General features: G+C 37.6%; 1 protein-coding gene across 1 annotated transcript in view; it reads right to left on the minus strand.

Annotated features, from left to right (window-relative positions):
- NETO2 (neuropilin (NRP) and tolloid (TLL)-like 2) overlaps nt 1-21,265 on the minus strand; it is a 33,106-nt gene that overhangs the window by 10,471 nt on the left and 1,370 nt on the right. The window contains exons 2-6 of the mRNA XM_009320339.1: nt 10,284-10,340; nt 8,655-8,795; nt 6,445-6,693; nt 3,965-3,988; nt 3,727-3,854 (exon numbers count right to left, since the gene is read on the minus strand). Of these exons, the coding sequence (XP_009318614.1) occupies nt 3,727-3,854; nt 3,965-3,988; nt 6,445-6,693; nt 8,655-8,795; nt 10,284-10,340 (599 nt within the window). The remainder of the gene's footprint in view (nt 1-3,726; nt 3,855-3,964; nt 3,989-6,444; nt 6,694-8,654; nt 8,796-10,283; nt 10,341-21,265) is intronic.

Below are 21,265 nucleotides of genomic sequence, written 5' to 3' on the forward strand. Positions count from 1 at the left end.
ATTCTGAAGTAAAATAAGGAAATTAAAATTTGTTGCTTCAGAATGAAAGCCGATTACTGAATCTGAGCAGTGTTATGGAAGACAAACCATGAAGTCAGGAGTAATTTGAATAAAAATGGAAGCAGGAGAAAAGTAAGCTCTGGCTATCTAGGAAGAGTTAATAAATTTAAGCTAATCTTAATTCCTCCAAAGGCAGAAATCTAATCCGAGAGAAGGCAGCATATGTGGTAGAACATATGCAGCAAGGAAATTAGAAGACCAAGATGGCACTTGAAGAGTAAGCAAATAACTAACTTTGCTGGAGCAGAAAACTTGTGGAAGATTGTAATTCAGTTAGAATTATATGAAAAGATCATAGGGCTTTTTAATCTCTTGAATGGTTCTATTGGAATTCTTAAAATTCTAGTGAAAGTTGATGAGATACGTAACTAAGTCACCTAAGCATGCTGCAAAGTCCATCTTTAAACTTTAAAAATTCCTCAGATAGACATTATTTTAAGAGAAGAAATCTATCCATGTGGAGGCTGAGGTCTCCTGCTCCATGGGAGAAGAGGTGCTCCTCCTCTATCCATGAAGTCTTCAGTATGTTCCTCAGATAAGCTTGGGTCTAGACTGTACGTGGTTTTCGTACAGTTTACAATTACCTCTCCAGCTGATACTATGGATGCTAAAGCCCTTTTGCACAGTGCGCTTGTTTGTGCATCTGCCTAGTGACAAGAATCTCAAACTCTTGTTTAGTTTGTGAGGCAGGGAAGACAGGGTAGATGAATACCATGCTTACTACTGCTATATTACCTATTTTTCTGCCCTTTTGCCTTATCTCGCTTTTAACCTTAGCTAGTGCCAAACCTTTTAAAACTGAATTTTAAAGAATTCACTAAAACAAAACCTTTGTGTGGGGAAAAAAAAGATACCCTCCACATACACTTAACAGGCTCTATTGAAAACACGGTAAAAGAGCACAGTGAAAGACAGGCGACACTTGTACACTCTGGCTCTTCCTTTCCAGCGTTTTCCAGAGGCAGGTTGCCAGCGCTGTCTCCCCTTGCACATTCTGTGAAAAGGTGCAGCCTGTGCCATATTATCTCATGCTGCATCTCACTGTTTTGTGATTTTCAGTATATATTTTTTCTTCCGGGGGGGAAGAAATGTCTTTTTTAGATTTACTGCTGGAAATTCTCAGCTACGTTGAGAACCTGTCTTCCATTGATGTCTTATCTCACAAACATGGGTGTGAGCTGTAAGTGCTAGTATTTGGGCTGAGAGATGGTATTTTCATTTAATGACTGACTTTATATATCTGCTCTGAAATTACAATGGAAGCTAAAAATAAATTAGCACACTTTTAGTAGAGCTATTCTGTGTATGAAAACAAAGGAATAATTCCATTAAAAGAGCTCAGCTCTGCAAAAACTCCTTCTGGTTAGGGTGTTAGGCAAGTAAATACAAAAGGACTTCGCTCATAGATTCTATTGATTATTCTAGTAATTTTCTGAAATCTAAGGTAATTTATTAAATATCTGTTATGCAGATTTTAAAAATCCTTTCCTTGCTGCAGTTGTGTCAGTTTAAAAATTTATTTTTATTACAAAATCAAATTGATGACATTAAAAGTGTCTATGCTTATTTTTCTGAAGAGACTGCACCATATCAGATCTAATGGATTTTATCATAATAATTCTGCCAGAATTGAAGCTTGAGAAACCGCTGTCAGAATACTAAGAATTATTTTCCTGTGATGTTTTAACTCAATAATTTAGGACGATGATCTAATCTCAGGACCGACCTAACGATAACTCTGCCTTCTGGCAACGTTCACTAATTTATTAAAATACTTAAGCGTAAGACCTGGTGCACTCAAGTGGCAATGTAAAGAGAAAATGGTTTTGTTATTGTTTCTGGAAGAACTGCTGCTATTACTTAGACTAGTATAGGGCTCTTGGGAGTTGAGTCACTTCCTCAAAGGCTCAAGTATATTAATGGAGTTTTAGTTTCTTTCTTGTCTTGTCCTCTTATTACCATCTTTTAGGCTGCTGTTTTAGAACTAATTTAGAAGTTCGTGAATAGGGTTAGTTAGTTAACTATTAGGAGTGTGTAAGAAGGCATAGAGTAGGTTTGTCATCTTGGCAGCTACTGCTTAAAAATATTTTTTTAATTTTTACATACATGCAAGCAGTGGTATGTGCTTTAATACACAACATACAGAAGCAAAATTACAGATGTGTATGCTATATGGAGAAAAAATATTCTTCAGTGCAACTCAAGTAATTAACAGGTATATGATTCTGAAACATAGAGGTGGTGGTTTTTTTTTTTAAACAGGCATAGCTACTGTATTTTGGAATTATGATTAGGATTTTATCCTTCTCTCTGCCCAACAATAAAGCTCAAGTTGTTTTTAATGAGCATAAGATAGTGATGTTTTTGTAAGCAGTCTCTAGTTCTGCAAGCACAATCATAAATATCAGGTACCTAGGTAACTAATGCTGATTTTTTGCTTGAGCAGCTAATATGCCCCTTTACAGCTTGGGCAGAAAAGCTCTAGCAAATTTTATTGTGGCACTTTAAGAGGGTATGATCCTACAGCTAAGTCAGAAGAGAGAGAGAGTGATAATTCCTCAGCTGTTTCCAGGTAAAGCCTTTCATTTTAGCTCAGACTGCTGATGAAAGTGGGTTTTAAGGTGCTGGACTGTGAATTAGACTGGGGAGGAGCAGGTACGTGTTCTGTTGACTTTGAACAGAACCGAATTCTCCAATAAGCCACCAGAGGCAAAATTTTAAACCATGTGTCGTGGTTTAACCCCAGTTGGCAACTGAGCACCACGCAGCCGCTCGCTCACTCCCCCCCCAGTGGGATGGGGGAGAGAATCGGAAGGGTAAAAGTGAGAAAACTCGTGGGTTGAGATAAAACCAGTTTAATAGGTAGAGCAAAAGTCGCGCACGCAAGCAAAGCAAAACAAAGGAATTCATTCACTCCTTCCCATGGGCAGGCAGATGTTCAGCCATCTCCAGGAAAGCAGGGCTCCCTCACGCGTAACGGTTACTTGGGAAGACAAACGCCACCACTCCAAACGTCCCCCCTGTTCCTTCTTCTTCCCCCAGCTTTATATACTGAGCATGACGTCCCATGGTATGGAATATCCCGTTGGCCAGTTTGGGTCAGCTGTCCTGGCTGTGCCCCCTCCCAGCTTCTTGTGCCCCTCCAGCCTTCTCAGTCGGTAGAGCATGGGAAGTCGGAAAGTCCTTGACTAGTATAAACACTACCTAGCAACAACTAAAAACATCGGTGTGTTATCAACATTGTTCTCACCCTAAATCCAAAACACAGCACTGTACCAGCTACTAGTAAGGAAATTAACTCTATCCCTGCCAAAACCAGGACACCATGGCAGCAAGATTTACTGGAATTTATCAAAGCTGTTAGCATTTTTGCCTGCGGTCTTCCAATAAAACCAGAGTCCAAGTCAAACGCCCTTGAAAATTGTTGCTTGAACAGTTTTCACAGTTATTTTATATTTTAAGTTTCAAATAATAGGAAGACAACACTGTGGACTTGCTGTATAAGTTTAATTTCAGAAACAATCCTCTATCTGGATTTCCTAAGCCACTGATACGTAATTCATTTCAGTGAAAGTAAGACATTATGCAAATTACAGCTAGTGACTATTACCTGTTGCTAATGACTTGGAAACCCATTATATGCTGAATGATATGAATGAAACCCACCTTAGCATTTGGAGTAGCTTTAATTGTCCATATGCAGTCAACTGCTTGTCCTGGTTTTGTTTTTCCTTCTTGTTCTACTTGACTGGAACGTACTATTCCATCGGCTCCCGAGAGCTCAAATTGGCAGTCTAGGGAGAACATACACCTTGCTGTCAAATGCAGTATGATATTAATTTAAAATTTCATGTATAAACAAATTGTTACTGTAATACTAGACCTGGGATGGGATTTAAAATACCTCCTAGGTAAGTGAAGTCAGGATCTGTAATAGAAAGAAGTCATGAATCACAGGGGCTATCAATGCTTGAGAATCACTTCAAGGTTTAATATAATCTGAAGATTATGTCAATTTTTTATTATGTCACAATAAAAATTGCCAGAAAGTTTACTGAATCAATTGGAGGGTACAGAGACAATCTTTTTTTGGATGATAACATTATTCCACAAAGATTGACCTTATCTGAATAAGGTAATTCTATACTGACAGCTCAGATTTCCAGCATAACACCAAAAATTACTATTGGCTATTTTGCTCCTACATTACATTCTGAATTTAACTATGCCAGTTTTCACTGAAATCACTGGCGCTCCACAAGAGTACAGGGGATCTTTCTGTGTGCGTCGTTTTTATCAGATTGCTGTCTGTCTAGTTCTGAACAATTTAAAGTTTAGTAGAATATATCAACACTTAGAAATTGCTAATTGCTATTAATAAAGAATATAAAGAAGGACAGTTCAATACTAAAGATCCTTTTTCCTTGGGTACCCATGCCTCTTCTATTAGGCCGGATAGCACAGTTCTAGACATCATTTATGAAGGCAGAATTTCACCTTGATTGCTCCTCTGTCTTCTCTCTTCTCAATGTGACGTGTAGGTAGTGTATGTATCTGTAGTATATACTGTAGTAGTATACTGTATGCATACTACTAGCGAGTTAAGAATATACTTTTTCATAATGGTTAACTGATGGTACTTGACTTTACTGGGACTAGGGCTTGGCTAAAAATGAGTCTGTAATGGGCTGGATGTCCAAGGCTTATGCTTCAGTGATCAGGTTAGTGTTTCCTCACAAATCAGCATAGAGACTCACAAGATGCACCCATTTGCAGCTGTGGCATAAAAAAATCACCATAGAAATCATGGAAATCATAGTGTGTGTACGTGTGTGAAATGTTAGTCTATGCAAAGAAAGCACTAGTTCATGCAGAAGTGCATGCCTGTTTTGTACAAAATTCTTTTCCAAACGAAGTTCCAGAATTTGGCTCTTTCTGTGGTCCTCTAAATGTTTTTCTGTATAGGGAGTTTATCACTTCCACTAAAATGCCTCAGTCCTGAGCTGAGAAAATGCCTTCTTTGCCCTCCTCTGTTTTAGTTACCTATAGTGAAATCTATGATCACTATATGCAAAATTCTGCAAGAGATTTTCAACCTTCTTTGTGAACTGATTTTTTTTTTTTTAAGTGGGAGGTGTATGTGCATGTCCCCTTCCGTTTTCACAATCCCAAAATATTTTACCACGCTCTATGTAAATGCAGATGAAAGAAAAGGAAAGAAAAATATCAGTCCTTCAGTTGCTGCAATCTACTGTGAAAATAATATACAGTTTAAATGTGTATTTAAAGTTCAGCCTGGAACTAGGCTAAGTTAGTTTTGAAAGTGATGTTAATGAAGTGGCTTTGGAAATGGACCTAGCAAAATGCCTAAGTACTGTCCCTATGAAAACATTTTAGCACGTTATTCCCAGTGGACTGGTCACCATGTTTCCAAGTTTCACCAGAGTTTCCAAGTCTAAATCCCTAGCAAGGTATACAGTTCTATAAGCAGTAATACATAATCATGTATAGTGTTTTCATGTGCTGTAGGGGTAAAGATGACATTAAACAGTTATGCCTGTGTATACATTTATAGTAGTAGTAGAGCTGACATTTGTATACTGTCTTTTGTCCCAAAGGACAATAAAATGCTGGTAACTACACATATCGTATCTATGAAGTACAGCAGTCAAGCATTGCACAAGGACATCAGGTCAAATTTTCTTGTAAAAAGAATGCTCTGCGAGTTTTAAGTGGCCCCACAGAGCAGATGTACTTTTTGTTTGTCTAAAGGCACTGTCAGCATATTATACTCTCCTTCATAACCTGTAAACTACACCGTACTTTGAGCCAAGAACAATTCTGTTGTCTGAGCCTGTGGTCTGAGGGAATCTAGTTATACTGGGAGCTGTTGCTTGGACTGTATAGATATTTCCTCTGGCTTTTCAGAATGGAGATTTAAAATGTTTTGCATCTGGCTGGAAGTGCTATTGTAGATTTGCTTCAGGTGTTCTTGTCATAGTGTCTTATATTCCTAGAAGATAGGCTGTTGAAAACGCCAGCTATTTGTCTACATAAATGCTCTTTCCGTTACTGCCACTGGTGAAACTGGTACAAGTTAGAGTAACGAAGAGGGAAGTTGCTAAAGCCTTCAGCATGAACAAGATCAACTGACTTCTTCACTAGCAAACTATAGACCTATAATTCCCTTCAGTCAATTTTCCAAAGTGGTTTTAGTCAAGTATGCTGTAGGATTAGCAGGACTGAGACTGTAACTATCGCATTGTCACTTTGCCTTCATAAGCACTTACGAAATACAGCTCTAGACTGCCAGCATAAACACATCCACAGAGTTCAATGGGAGCAGATCGTCATTAACTTGGCCAAAATTTTAGGCATCTTTACCTGGTATAAATGAGTACTTTGCTTGAAATCCCTTTCCTTCCAGCTCTTCATCAGAAGTAAACTTGATCCACATAAATCTCCCTGTTGATCTAATTAGTGCAGGACTTTTCAGACCACAGTAACGATTAATGAGAGGGGAGAAACCAAAAGGTCCATCTCGAACCTCCAGATGATCAAACCGACATTCAAATGAGGGTTCTATGTAATAAGCTTCATCAAAGGTCAACTCAATTCTCTGTCGTGGAGCAGCTAGACATAAAAAAATCAAGCAAAAGATTAAATGAAGATCTTATATAAAAAACACATTAAGACATGAAATAATGAAGAGACAGGCCTCCAAAACAGCAAGATAAAAAAGAGACTGGAAAATTCTCAAAATACATCTGGCAGTCTGCTACAAAAACTCAGATACACTGTAATAAAGATTTTAAAAATGATTGTGTAGAAGATACTTCTCCATGGAATTTTATGGAATTTTTTTGCTTGCTGATCTTTATTGTTGAACATTCAGAAATGACATAAATTTAATGCAGCACATGTAATAGATATTAACATATATGCAAAGGTACTCAAACAAGTTTTAATATTAAGATATAAATTAAAACCAGTGTCCTGTGAAAGCAAAGTACATAAAAAAGGACAAAACATTGAGGGACGGAGAAAAGAATGGAAAAGAAAAAGATACGAAGCACTACTCACTGGTATATTTCCTAAACATTAAGCCCAAATTTGCAGATCCTTTGGCAGGAGACATCTTTTATTGGAATATTCAGAGACGTGTAAATGCTTTATATATATTATTAATATGCAGATGCCTGCAGATGTTGGTAATTCTGAACCAGTGACAGCCTAACATCAGGATTTGGATCAGACCCCTAAATCCTGATAAGACACAGCTATGGCTACTTTGTGACTGGACTATCATACCTGTAGTTTGGAACCATGACTTTATATTGTATGAATAGCTTTAGTGTTTCTTGTTCTTGTCATCTATTGAGCTACATGAACTTTCAGATACTGATTGGTATCTGGAGTGACAGCATTAAAGAATCACATGCTGTCTGCTTCTTCTGAATGCAAAAAGGATTTACTTATATGTCTCTACCACTCTGTTTAGACCTTATGCCTTACTTACACAGAAGTTAAAAACATTTGTGGCTGTTTGCACATATTGGCAGTCGTCTGCAGGAAGGACCATATCTTAGCTAGAAATTGTGGAGGATCTTTGTCTCCACTCAGGTACCCATAATGTTTCTGTATAGGGGCGGTGAGGACAGAGGCGTGGAAACCGATTCCGTGCCCCATGGAAACTACCTTGCACAAGGGAGATCCAGCAATGGATCTGGTATGTTCGAACTCTGAAGCTGGACAGGGTATCTGCCCTCCAGGGCCTTCACTGGCAGGGAAGATGCAAAACTGCAGATGTGCATGCATACAAGCAAAAATGAGGGTATCTGTGAAGCAGTACTATACTGTACAAATAAAACTCACTGAAACATATTACTTGAAATATTTCAATTAACTGATATGAATCTGATGATTAAGCTGACTAACTTTTTAGCTGACTTCAATGGGGTTTGGGTGCATTCTAATAAGAGGAAAAAATAATTAGTGTGTCCCAAGTCTTGCAGGCTTTATCCAAGATATTCTCATTGGAATGTGGTTTTGTTCTAGTTAATGAAATTTTTTGTCCTCATCACATAATTTTGATAGTGACCTCAGCAGCACTAACAAATCTCCATATTTTTAGTATCATGCTATGGCAGTCAGATGTGTCTTTTTTATTAATAAAGGACAGCATAAAGATTTTCTACATGTGAGATAGACAGAATATAGTCTTCAACCATCTTTTGCAGTTTGTTATCAGCAATATTGGAAGTGATATTAAGATAACCTACAATTTTTATCTTAATAGTTCTGTGCCTTCATAAATTACAGTAGATCTGATGCTGCTTTTTCTGGCTGTGAGGGTATGTCTTATTCTCCATGTAGCTAATTCCTGAATGTTTGCATTTTCTATTAATTTGTTATTATTACTTCAGAGACCAAATTCAGCTTCTTGTTCAACCAAATGACTGCAGAATTGATTATATTACCAGTATGGCTAGACAATACTTGACAGTAAAGTGAAATTTCACAGTTTTAAAGGTTCAAGATTACCCATTTAACAGTAAGATTACAACACAACAAAACAGAAATACAGCATGTACCTTCTAAGATATAGATGCACTCTTGATTTGGTGGGTACATGTTAGGGTAGTTTGGTGAAGCAAAATGTCCTCCATTACTTGTCCGTACCCAATTGTCACACTGGGTAGGAGGAATGCGATTCACTCCAATATTTTGCCCACCTTAAGTGAAAAAAAAGTGATCAAATAAATTTCTCCTGCAAGCATGCAAATTTGACTTTGCAAAAGTAAAACACTGACATAACACATATCCTATAAAAGAAGAAAGTAATTTATTTTAGTTGAAAGCCCTCTTATGTGCTACTTGTTAATATCTAGCTAGGAAAATCTTACGTTTAATTTAGTGATGTGGTATATACTAAAGAGATCACAGTTTCTGAATATCAAGTATGTCCAGTAATCCTTGGGAAGGGAAGAGAGGGAGTAATTTTTTTTGCCCAAGCCAGTTTAGGTTTTTTGATGCTCTTCTTTCTAAGTCAAATAGTCACGGTGGCTGCCAATACAGCAGCATTATTTTATGGCTTATGTCTTCTCCATTCCTATGCAAATATAATCCAAAATATTTGTTAGCTTTTACTATTTTTGGCCCTGATTCCAGAGTATACTGAAGTACATGGCCCTTAGATTGAATAGCTATTTACAATAATTTGTTGGAATACAGAATGCTTATAACAGAATGAATTATAATATGTAAATACACTAAATACAGCAATAGTAGTCAATAAAATTACTAGCAGTAGGTAGATTGCACTGGTAGCTAAGGGTTTAATTTAAGAGCAAAGGTCGTCATCTGGGTGTACAGGGAAATACGATCCTTGACTGAGATTATGCGGTTTACTAAGCTAGTGCACCACGCTAGACCATTTGCGAGACTTCTGTTAGTTCAGATTTCCTTATCCAAGGAGAAAGGAGTTGGGAATAATATGATCTCTCCAACATTCTTCTCAAGTACCTTTGACCCTTCTCCTTGCTATCAGCAGAACTGGAGAGCAAAAGACACAGGATATGTGTTTTCTGCTAGATTTTTCCTAAATCTCACAGGGTGCTCTCATAACGTTATTTATATTTATGCAGTTTTTCTTTGCAGACCTCTGAGAGGGAGTCCATGCTGATACAGGTCTTAGCAGCCTCCAGTAAATTACATCACCTTCCACTGGTATCTTGGCAGCTTTTTGATTTATGGGGGTGAAAACTTAGTCTCTCCTGCAGAAATTGTTCAGTAGGTGTCAGTTCAAGGAATTATTCTCTCCTATGTGTGGGTTAATCCCACATAGGAGAAAATAAGGTTTGTGAAACTGATGCCTTCCCCACTCAGCAGGCTTCAAAAATGTTTGTGGGTGGACTATTTGAAAAGCTTGTTGTCAGATACAGAAAACATGAATTTCTGTGGTGGTTTTTCTCCTCCTCTAAGGTCTAAAACCATAGAATTTTAACTGGGTAAGTGAACGTCTATATTATTTGTGACTGGATGGCTTTGTTCAGTTGGAAAAAAATGCAGTAAATAGGGGGAAAATGGAAAATACTGGAATTCATATTGGTAATTCAAGAGCTACTAATACCCGAACACACATACTTCCATTTGTATTGCTTAATTAAAAATTATAAAACTGTTACATTTTTTGAAAGAAAATCATCAAACCAAAATTGTACCTTGTGTCTTCTGTGCAACGGCAATCCCTTCCACTACAAGGATTGTTACTAGCAACACTGATGAGACAAATTGGACAGGAAAAACATCAGTAATTCATCAAAATTATAGACCATTTTCTGCAGTCTTGATTCATGCAAACACTAGAATCACTAACCAAAACAACTCGGAACATACAAAAATAGGTAATTCATTTATGTGCTTTCTTAAAATTTCAACTTTAGAAAACCAGTGCAGTCTAAGTGCACTGTCGGTTCTTCTTCCAGGTTCCTTAAGAAAGCGTATATGAAAATAGTAATTTATTGTTTGAGGGGACTTTAAGAATATTTTCTAGAGTATCTACTAATTTGCAAGCATTTTATAAAATTAACTGGTATCTATCTTCTATAGAACTTTTATATCCTGAAACAAGATGTTTCACTGCTATATTGAGCCATATTTATCCTAAAACTCCATATGCATAACGTGTACAAAAGTCTTCTCCAGCTTCCAAGAAATTGGTCAGGACCACAGGAGACACTGCATGGTCTTATCCCTACATGGATTTCAGGAGCGCTATAGAACTGTGCTTGCAAGACTGTGATGCTGCCACAATACCGGTGATTTCTGCAAATGATGTGGCAGTAGAAAACGAGCAGACACAAGACTTAGTCTGAGTAGTGACAACAGCTAGGATGTGGACTCTGTTAGGATGTACAATGTTGCAAGCACTCTGGTTTGCTGAAGTATTGTGTTAGTCTCAGGTGTTGGTACATGCTGGCATTTTCTAATTTGAATTGACTAATTATTGGACCTGTTAAAGATTTTGTTATACTCCTTCCCCCAACCCTCTTTCCCCTCCCCTCCCCCAAAAGAAGCTGTCTAGATGGTTTTGCTTTTGGCCTTCCCCTTATGTTTACACTTTTGTTGCACCTAAGAAGTGTCAGTTTGAACAGCACATATTAAAGATTCCATATTCCACTGTTCATCAACAGTTTTAAAGCAGGCTTAATGTCCAGATTTTCCTAAAATGCTTTGTCTCCTCAAATTGCTAGGGATTACCAGTAAGGGAAAAGAGAATGAAATAGAGTATATAATTATGCTACTCTTCAAATCTTTCATTTACTTCTATCTTGAGTACCTCTACAATTCTGGACACATATCTTGGAGAAGTAGCTAAGTAGGCTAGGACTCTTTGCCCTGGACAGAAGCTGGCTGAGGGGAGATAGGATACAAGTTATAAAATCACTTGTGTCATTGAGACGGTGAATAGAGAGCAACTACTTGTTGCCTCTTCCAATACAAGAACCAGGGGGTATCAGACAAAGCTAGCAGGTGGCATGTTCAAAGTAAATGAAGATTTTAATATTTTTTTTTATGCGCATACTTCATAACACATCCTTAAGGTAGAAAATTCTGTTTCAGAAACCCCTTAAGCTGTAAGTTGTTGGAAGTCTGGGATAATATTTGGGGCAAACATAATTTGCTCTACTTTTATACTCTTTCTGAGACCTCTGCTTTTATACCTCTGTGAAAGAAGATACCAGGCTAGATGGACCTTTGATTTGACCTGGTATGGCCTTTCGCATGTTCTTAACCTACTTGTTAATACTAAGACAGAAAAGCATGGCCTCACCACTGCAGGGGAAAAAAAAGATTTCAGTTATTGTCACATTCAAGAAGTTAATTTTATTTTCCCAATTTTCCTCTCTCGTTGCTCAGGTGTTTTAGTGGCTCGTGCTGAAATGGCATTTTCTCTATCTGTGATTTTGCCCTGTGTTGCTGTTAAGATTTTCAGCCCTTTAGAGAGTTCCAGAGCAAGCATGCACTGACTGTGAACTACGGTGATCTTGACTCAGGTCATCTAGATGTATCTACTGTACATCTACTGTAATGTTGGCATAGATATATTATCTTGGGGAAAGACAAAAGGAATCAAAGTCTGCCCCTGAAAGTGTGCATCTAGCATTTGTGTTTTATTATGTGTTTCTGCTGCCCTTTCTTCTTTCTACCCATATTAAAACAGATTGTATATCATTATGAGACTTTCCTTACCAACAACTGCTTTTTCCCTTGTAAGTCGAGTTTACAACTGTGGGTATTCTAAAATACCATATGGGTCTTGCAAACAAGTGTTATGTTCCTAGAAGCTTATTTGATTTTTAGGGATGGATTAAGTAGGTTAAGACTTAGGTAGTTTTGCAATTTCCATCTTTGCAATAATTCTGTATTTTCATCAATATTAATATACTGAAAATATACTTCCTAACTGTCATTATCCCAATACAAATTATCAATCATTAATCATTGCTAACTCACCCGAGATTGAAAATTCATCCTTCAGAAGAAAGTTATCTAGTACACATTACTGGTCTTCAAGTTATGGATGTTCACTAGTCTTTAAAGCAAATAAAATAAACAAATATCCCATCTTTATTAACATATGATTGACATTAGTTTTCAGATATTTTTTAGTTTTAATATTTCTTACATAGATGCTACTATTTCAAAATTATTTGCAGTTTATTTTTGTGGCTTCTGTGTTTAAACTGTGTACTCAAAGATCTGAGTTTAGGTACATGAACTTATAATGCATTTGTACTCCTGAGACCGCTTGTCCCTAACAGAGAATCTTGATAGTGGTTATAAAGTTGTCTATGTATTTTCTTTGGTTTTTTCTACACTGGTTTTGGAGCAACACTTCGAAGTTGGCTTTTGTCATTAAAGTAAACGCAGTTTCCACAATCCTATATAAATCATGTGTCAGTATGTTTTTCTATTCAATTAACCTTTCTTAAAGACGTGCTACATCCACCCTCTATTTTGCAAGGACATTGCAATCTCTTTATAACTTTTTTTAGTACAGCTATCTACTATGGCTAACGCTGTTACAGTATACCTTTTTTTTTTCTTTTTCACCTTGAAAATACCAGTAAGCATCTATGTTTATTTCAGTGATTGTGCTCTCTTGTACAGATAAGAGACAACGTAAGAATAGATGTTCAGTTCCACAAACCAGTGATTTCCCTTCTTGAAATGATGCGGATACAGAAAGAAGCCTCCTAAAAGGACTTCAGAAAATCTGACTGACTTTCACTAAAGCCTGTGCCGTTTCTATAAATAGTCCAGAGCTGTGTGTGTGTGTGTAAATGCAAAAGAACAGTGCATGTTTCCTGCAGAACAGCATGGATATGCAGGCAACTACAGAAGATAAATGGCCTGAATATTTGTCTTACTGTCTTCCTTTTGTCGTGTTATATGGATAAGTGGATACAGTAAGTATGGGCCACCTTCTCTTTGTTCTCTGCCCTTTTCATCCTCTTCATTTTTAATTTCTTCCATCTGTTGCCTTTCCCTGGCAATGCCTATCCTTCTAATGCTCTCAACAACCCTTAAGATGTATTCAAGGCAGCCTAGGTAGCAAATGTTGAAGGGCCTTCCTTTGCCATTACTTTTTTCCCGGGTGATAGAACGATAAAGAAAAGAGGTGTCACTGACTAATACTCTCTATGTGTGCTGTTCTTATCTCTGTGACATTGCTAGCAAAAAGGTGGAGAGATGACTTATATCTGTTCTTCCTGAGAGTACTGGGCAGGGATGCCTGAGGTAGTGTTGCCTTGAACTGCGTGCATTTATGACACAGTATAATGTGGGATAGCAAACAGGAGTTTTTTGCCGGAAAACAAGGCCTATCAATGTTCAGGATGAAAGGAAAAGAAAGAAGGAAAAAAAATCAGTCAGGATATTTTTAGACCTTTTAGACTGCTTCTATTAACCCATTTTCATGTGCATTTTAAAAACAACACAGCAATCACTTGGTGTCGTAAATCCATACCACTTCCTGGAAAAATATTTTTGAATCTCAAAAGACTGATTTGGACCATACAAGTCAGGAAGAAGGAAGGAAGATGTCTAGAGAAGAGACAGATCCTGTAGGGTGGTGCAATGGAGAGCTAGTGCTAAACCAGTGTCCTGGTACTGCACGTGGGGACACAGACACACATGAGATACCGAACTACTTTCACTAAAAGTCTTGTAGCACTTTCAGAAGGATGAAGAATGATCTTGTTATTTCTGATAAACTGAAATTCAAATAGTTATAATGCACCTGAACTCACAACAGGACACAGTAGTCCTCTGCTCCTTCTTTTTTCCTCTTTTAAAGTCTTACATGTCACATGACATGACTGTTCTTCAGTGTGGATGAAAGATAACTCTAGACTTAGCTCCGTATTCTATTATGGTACAGGAAGCAGAAGTAGCAAGTATCTAAAAATGCCACTTGAACATGGCTTGCTAATGTAAGCAACAGCACAAACAGTGCAGGATTGCATGACTGCATTGAATATCAAAGGGATAGAAGGGTGGGTTTGATTGTTTTGTTTTTAATGGAGAAGTGTGATGAGAATTCTACTAGAGGACACTGAAATACGGGAGACTGACCTTATAAACGTAGAGATATTTAGTTGGTAAATATAATAAAGGTTAGTGCTTCTGCACCTTATATTGAGCTTCTACTTCATGATATGTACACTGTAGAAGAGGCTATCATTAAGCATAGCCACTGAGGCAGACAGATTGAGGGGCTACTTTTATTCATGAATCTGGTATTTGCTATGCTTTTATTCCACGAACTATGGTGCATACCTTTCTACTGCCATATAAAGTTCTGATAGTTTTTACCTGTGTGAACCTTAACTAGAAATAAAGAAAAAGCAGCAGGATTCTGTCTCGTGTTTTTAAAAGAATTGATTTTTCATTTTCTTCACTTCTTTGCACGAAATATTTTAGATCACATAGCCTGCAGACAGCTGTATAAATTTTTCAGAGTGAAGACACTAACAGTACATTGCAAATTCTTATTACTATTCTGTTGTTGAAATAGGCTTATGGAATAATATAAAAGAATCCCCTGAACTGGTGTAATAAACTATGCATTGTTTGCAGGAGTCAAGATTTTCTTTGCTGGCATTTCTTAAAATTCTCTAAAATGAATCTAAGCTGCAAAAAAAAAATTAATTTGTGTATTGAAGTATATATAGAGAGATTCACAAATGAGTGGCTCCTTTTTCTCTTTAAAAATGAGAATAATATAGTTAGTTTTATAGTAAACGGGTGCTCAACCCAATATTGAGAAATCAGTGTGTTGCTTAGAAAATCAAGTGCTTTAGGCTGCAAATCTGACACATGCTTGTACTTTCTGGCAAGATGCATTCTTCAGATTTCATGGGATACAGTAGTGCTCTGAGCTCCCTACGGTATGTCTTTCCTCTGCTTCTTCTGCATACTCTAGGGATCTTCACATATAGAGAAAACAGACTAGATTTGCTGTGTGGCTCTGAGAGCAGTGTCTGTCTTCAGTGATGACAGTGAGGGATCTATGCATGCAAGGCAAGCTGAATATCAAACTGGGGAACAGTCATGCACAACTGAGAAACAGAGTGAAAAATCCCACCAATTTTTTAAATAACGACTTAATCATTTAGAGTATTACACGTTCTTAGCGTAGTGGTAGTCAGAATCCTAGGGATAAAGATGACAGACATTGCTTAAAGCAGGATTCACTGTTTTATCTCTGTGCTGTACTCCCCGGATTAGGCAGCACCTTGTGTACATATAGTCCAAGTAGACAGTAATTGGCAGCACGCAGGTCATGCATGTTAGAAAAATCGTGCCAGGATGCCTGCTTCTTTCTGGCAGATACAGCCTAAAGTAAGAAATGCTTGATCTTAATTATATACTATGTTTTGCCTTATGGGAATGAATCCTTTCCTGCATACTATTCTTAAATCTAGCTCCTAATTTGCCCTGTGCGCTAAAATTAATGTTACTTTCAGTAACTGCTAATCACAGCATCCCAGCTTTTACATCCGTTTTTTTCCCATACACATCTAAACATTAACGTTAGCTATTAATGTGGTGGGGACATTTGTGACGTCACATGCTATCTTACTCTCTGGCAAAGATTATATATACAACATAAGTTACTTATATGTGTTTTGGTTGCTTTTAAGGACTCTGATCAAGTGTAGGGTCCCATGATGTTAGATGTTGCACAAATTCAAAGTGATTGACCGGCCTTCTTGTGAAGAACTTCTGCAATTTAGACAGACAAGGTAAAGTGGGGGAAGGAAGAGAGACACTCTGGATTTTATGTAATTCTGTGTGGATGGTCACCTCCTTTTCTTTCAGAAAGCTACTTAAGCGCATTTCTGATTCAAGCCATTTTTAGCTCAGAAACACAAACTGTAAATTCCAGGGAATGAGATTTTTTTCTCTCTCTTCCTAGCATTTGGTGACATTTGCTAATTGATAAAAGGAATACTGGATTGCATCTGTTGCTGCTTTTTTAGGCAAACAATTCTATTGCTGAGGATGAAAACACAGCAGTTTTTGAATCCCACGTGCTTTTATAGTTCATAGTCTGTATATATTCCCTAATCTCTTGTGGTCTCAACAGGACATTTGCAGATTGGTAAAATGAGTATCAAAGAGCAGTTAAGGTGGCTGCCTCTAACTTAGCCTATTAACAGCTCCAGTGATTTCCTCATGTTGGAATGTACTGCAGGATTGCCACAGAATAAAGTGACAGAGATGAAGGTGTGCATCACGCAAGATGTATTTTAGCTGTTTGTAAGTCTTGCCCAGAGCATGCTAGTGGAGCTGCCAACCCATTTTTAATCCTCCTCACAAAAGCTTGATAGCAGAAGTGGGCTTCACCAGCTATTAACAGTGACTTTAGCGCCTAAGATCCAAATCTTGTTAGCCATTAGCATGACAGCAGGATATCTGAATGCACTCAGGTCTGTTCTCAGATATAACAGTTTCATCTCACTCCAGCTGTTTCCAGTAGGGACTCCTCTCTTTAAGATTGCCAAAGAAACCAATTGGGAGTCCGTATCTCTGCAGAGAAACCAGGTTAACTGATTCAGGAAGTAAATGCAGTTCTCCCATGTCCCTTTGATCACAGTCATCTGCGGAACAATTCATGCTTGGACAGACTGACAGAGTTCTCTCCAGGTTTGCTCAAAACATTTAACATTTCTGATCCCTTCTTCCATTAGAAATGTATAAGCAGCTGCGGGCCGCTTCATTTTACCAGTTGCTCCACATCCTGTTACTTATAATCCATTCCTGCGTATGTCTGCCAGCAAAACTTGTCAGAAGAATGATATCTTTCATTTTTAAAATAGAAGCTTTCCTTTTCATACAGAAGATCTTTTTTCATCTCCAAGCTGTGTGCAGCAAGAGACTGATGAGAAGGCTGCATGTGCAACCATGTTGATGAGGGGTTCCAAAAACCTCATTAAAATATATACACTGACTTAAAGTTCAGATGGTTTCCCTGTAGCTGATAGAACTGATCCTGCTGTACATGACTATTCTGAATACATCTTTCTTAGAGATTACTTATTCCTAGAACACTTGGATAGCGATACTTTTGACTTAAAAATAGATCAGATTGTACCAAACTTCTTCATCTCTCGTTCTTTATTATCAAGATAGTGTATTTGTCAATGAAAATCTTTTCAGGAATACTTATTATGGAATTAATATTAAAAGTTCTGCTGTCTTCTGTCATGTCTGACAACAATTTGTGTACAAATTAATATTTTTTTCTAGCTACTCACTCTCAGTCCCTTAAGAAGAGACTTCTCTATGTTCATGGATTTTATTGTATGCTAAAGAAGGAGGTTTTGTGAAAGGTATTGTTAACACGTTGGCAGTCCTTTCCTGCTGCATAGTGGGTCAGCTTTGTAATAACAGAAAATGGAGTGAAGCGTAAAGATGAGCAAAGAGAAATGTGGAATTTTGTCATGAAAAGTTACCTGTTGATTTTTTTGTTGAAAAATTTACACTCCCCCACCCCAATCACTTGCAGTATTTGAGGTGGCAGTTGTCAGTCATATATCAATACAGGTAGCAAGCTATTTAAGTTGTCCAAGACTATAAGTGCTTCATTAATCAAAAAACAAATTGGAGTATATAAGGCAGAAAAGCAGCAAGCTTGCTTGCAGTGCTAGAACCCCAACTGTATCCAAGACACTATAATTAAGATTTTGCTTCAGTCCAGATAAGCATGTCCATCACTACATGTGTAACCTGTTTTGTATGTAAACAGCGTGTACAAGAGTACATGCAATTTCTGGTATAATGGCAGATGTTTATCAGCTCTCTTCACCATTCCTGCAATGAATTATATAGTGAATTTCTGACAGGTTCATAAATGATGAACAGCTTATGAAGTTTCATTTTGGGGTAATTCTTGTGTCTAATATCTCTCCGTGAATTAAACCTTAGGGAAGGTGCTGAAAACCGTAGCTTTTTCATTAGATAGGGATACATAATTTAATAGCTCCTTCAGTTTCAATCCAGTGTTATTCTGTACTCCGGCTACAACTATATACCTGATTTATACACAGAACTTTTCTATTAATATCAATGTAATTATAACCAACTTGTTCTGTAAAAACTTTAGCGGTCATTGTCCATTATGTCTTAGGAAAACTAGCAAGTTAATGTTTTTGAAGTTATGCTACTCTGGGAGCAGTGCATTTTGGATATTAAGTTTGTATATGTATTAATAGCAAGGCATAATACGTACCACCAAATACTTTCCTTGTTTATAACACAGCAGCTTTTTAATCCTATTCTACAGTTACTTGAGTTGCTTCTGCTTAACCGCTTAGCAGTGCAAGCTGTTTGGTGCTTAGCTTTTTTTGAGTGCAGCAGAAAAGGTTGCAAGTAGATCCTGTTTTAAGTAAAAACTGAAATTCTGACTTACGCTCGATACTGCCTTCGTTAGGGCCACTGTAGCCTCTACAGTCAGTACTTTGCTTTTGGTTTCAGTGGACAAATCATGAAATCATTAACAGATTTTTCAAAATTTTTTTTTTTTCTCTGCTTGCTTGCAGCTTTTTGGGCCATTGTTACACCTTTTGATTTTGGAAACAGGAGGCCATAATTCCTAGCTTTTGTGTGGAAGGAAGCATTACTTCCTAACGCTACTTGTTTGTTAGAAATTAGCTGTTAAAATCATGCCAAAATGCAAATGAGGGGGCTGAGCAGAATGGCAGGAAGTTAATCATAGTACTCCACATTCTTGCAACCTGCCAGAGTTGGAAAGAGTTCTGTAGCTCGTTGGAAGGCTGGGAATGTCAACTTTCCAGAAGTAGCAGCAATTTTTTCTAGCCCTGGCTGCTTGTTGAATTATCAGGACAGAAACTACAGCATTCTCTTTTTGGCTTTTTAAGTTAATCCAATATGGTAACTGAAATAGTCCAAGACTAACGTGCAGTCAAAAAATACCACCTTTGTGGATGACAGAAATGTCTATATGCATTCCATGTTAAGAACAGAAGATTAAACTGTTTCTAAGTATTATTAAAAGATATATGACTTTACACAATATACTGAGCTTCATGGTAGTTCATACATGGTTTAGCAGAACTCTCCCAGTTCTGCATACAAAGCTATTTGTACGAAGAGAAAAAAATTACTGCCACTGTAGGTAGAGCTTCCATGCAGAATTTAAGATGCAACTCGTAAAATATGGAGGCTTACTTTGAATGTTATTCCCAACAGTTTCCTTTTGGGATTAAATCTGTGTGTCTATTTATAGGAATCATTTTTTTCTTTCTGATTAGATGTAATAATTGGACTATATAAAGACTTCTAGTGAAGAAGAGATAGAAGGGAGTGTATGATGCTAAGTAATGATAGGTTGTTTCTTAGTCATGGCAAGTGATGCATTTAGAATACTAACAGCTTATTGACTAACGGCTTTGTGCAATTTATAGATTATGAATAACACAAAAATCTTCCTGTAGAGGGACTTTTTACCTGGATGCTAGTGTGATTATAGAAGATTGGCATGAGGTCTGTTCAGGAGAAAACCTGTACAGTCAAATTTGCAGCAATCACATATTTCTGAGATATAATTAAATCTGCATATGTAGAAAGTAATTAAGAAGTAGAAATGTCAGTTGCATTCTATGGTTGTTTTATAGTGGTTTATGGTAGTTAACTGTGTTCCTTAAAGAGGAAGTGGGGAAAAAATCTCAATGCCTTTTCTCCCCCATGTAAGCCTTACCGTTCCTATGTTATCTAAACTCAGTATACAGACAGACATTTATTGAGCAAGTATCTTCTGTCTCTCACTTGTTATGCTAATAAATGAAAAATATTTATTTAAACCCTCAAGACATCTGTCCTTCAGGCCAGGAACATGGGATTTTATGGGCTGTGGAAACATTCTGGATTTAAAACAGACTTCCTTACAACTTTCATACCATGGGAGGACATGAGTGCATATCAGAAACAGTTCTCCACTCTGCAGTAATATGCCTTGCTGGCTTCAATAATGCAAGCAGATGCTCCAAAATTTCCTAATGGAATAATTTAATAATTAAAAAAAAAAATCCCCGATGGTTCAAGTCTGCTATTGCTAATGAAGATACAGAATGCTAGAAATAATCTCTTGAGGCACAAGGTTAACTGCCATATCTAGCTTTATTTTCTAACAGAAAACCCTCGCCCATTGTCGAGCTGTATAAATAATACCACAGACAAAGAAATGCTAGGATGAGGAGCCTTCCTCAGTTGTTTACCTCTGAACCTAAAGAAGTTAGAAACAAGATTTTAAATGCCTCAAGCGGAAGAGAAGCACAGGTGAATACCGGTCAGGCAGTAGCTTGTGACTCAGGTGACTGATTTTGTGAAAAACCTTGTTGCAAACAGATCTTGCTCCCGGTAACAAGTGCGATAACCTGATCGCTGTTAGGCATCTCGTTAGGAGAGTTCAGAAAGCAGAAGGAGTATTTTTACTGTGAAAAGGCTGGAGCGTAGGAAGCTCTCGGTGTGTCTCAGGAATATATGGAGCACTGGGGCAGGGTCGCTGCCATCGTGACCCACGTTTCTGCAGGCCGGGACCCCCCCAAACCGAGGTGCCGAGGTGCTCTTGCCGCCCTCCCGCGCCCAGCGGGGACGGGAGCAGCCCGGGATG

Source organism: Pygoscelis adeliae, unplaced genomic scaffold, assembly GCF_000699105.1.
Source record: "Pygoscelis adeliae isolate BGI_AS28 unplaced genomic scaffold, ASM69910v1 Scaffold62, whole genome shotgun sequence".
Taxonomy (NCBI): Eukaryota; Metazoa; Chordata; class Aves; order Sphenisciformes; family Spheniscidae; genus Pygoscelis; species Pygoscelis adeliae.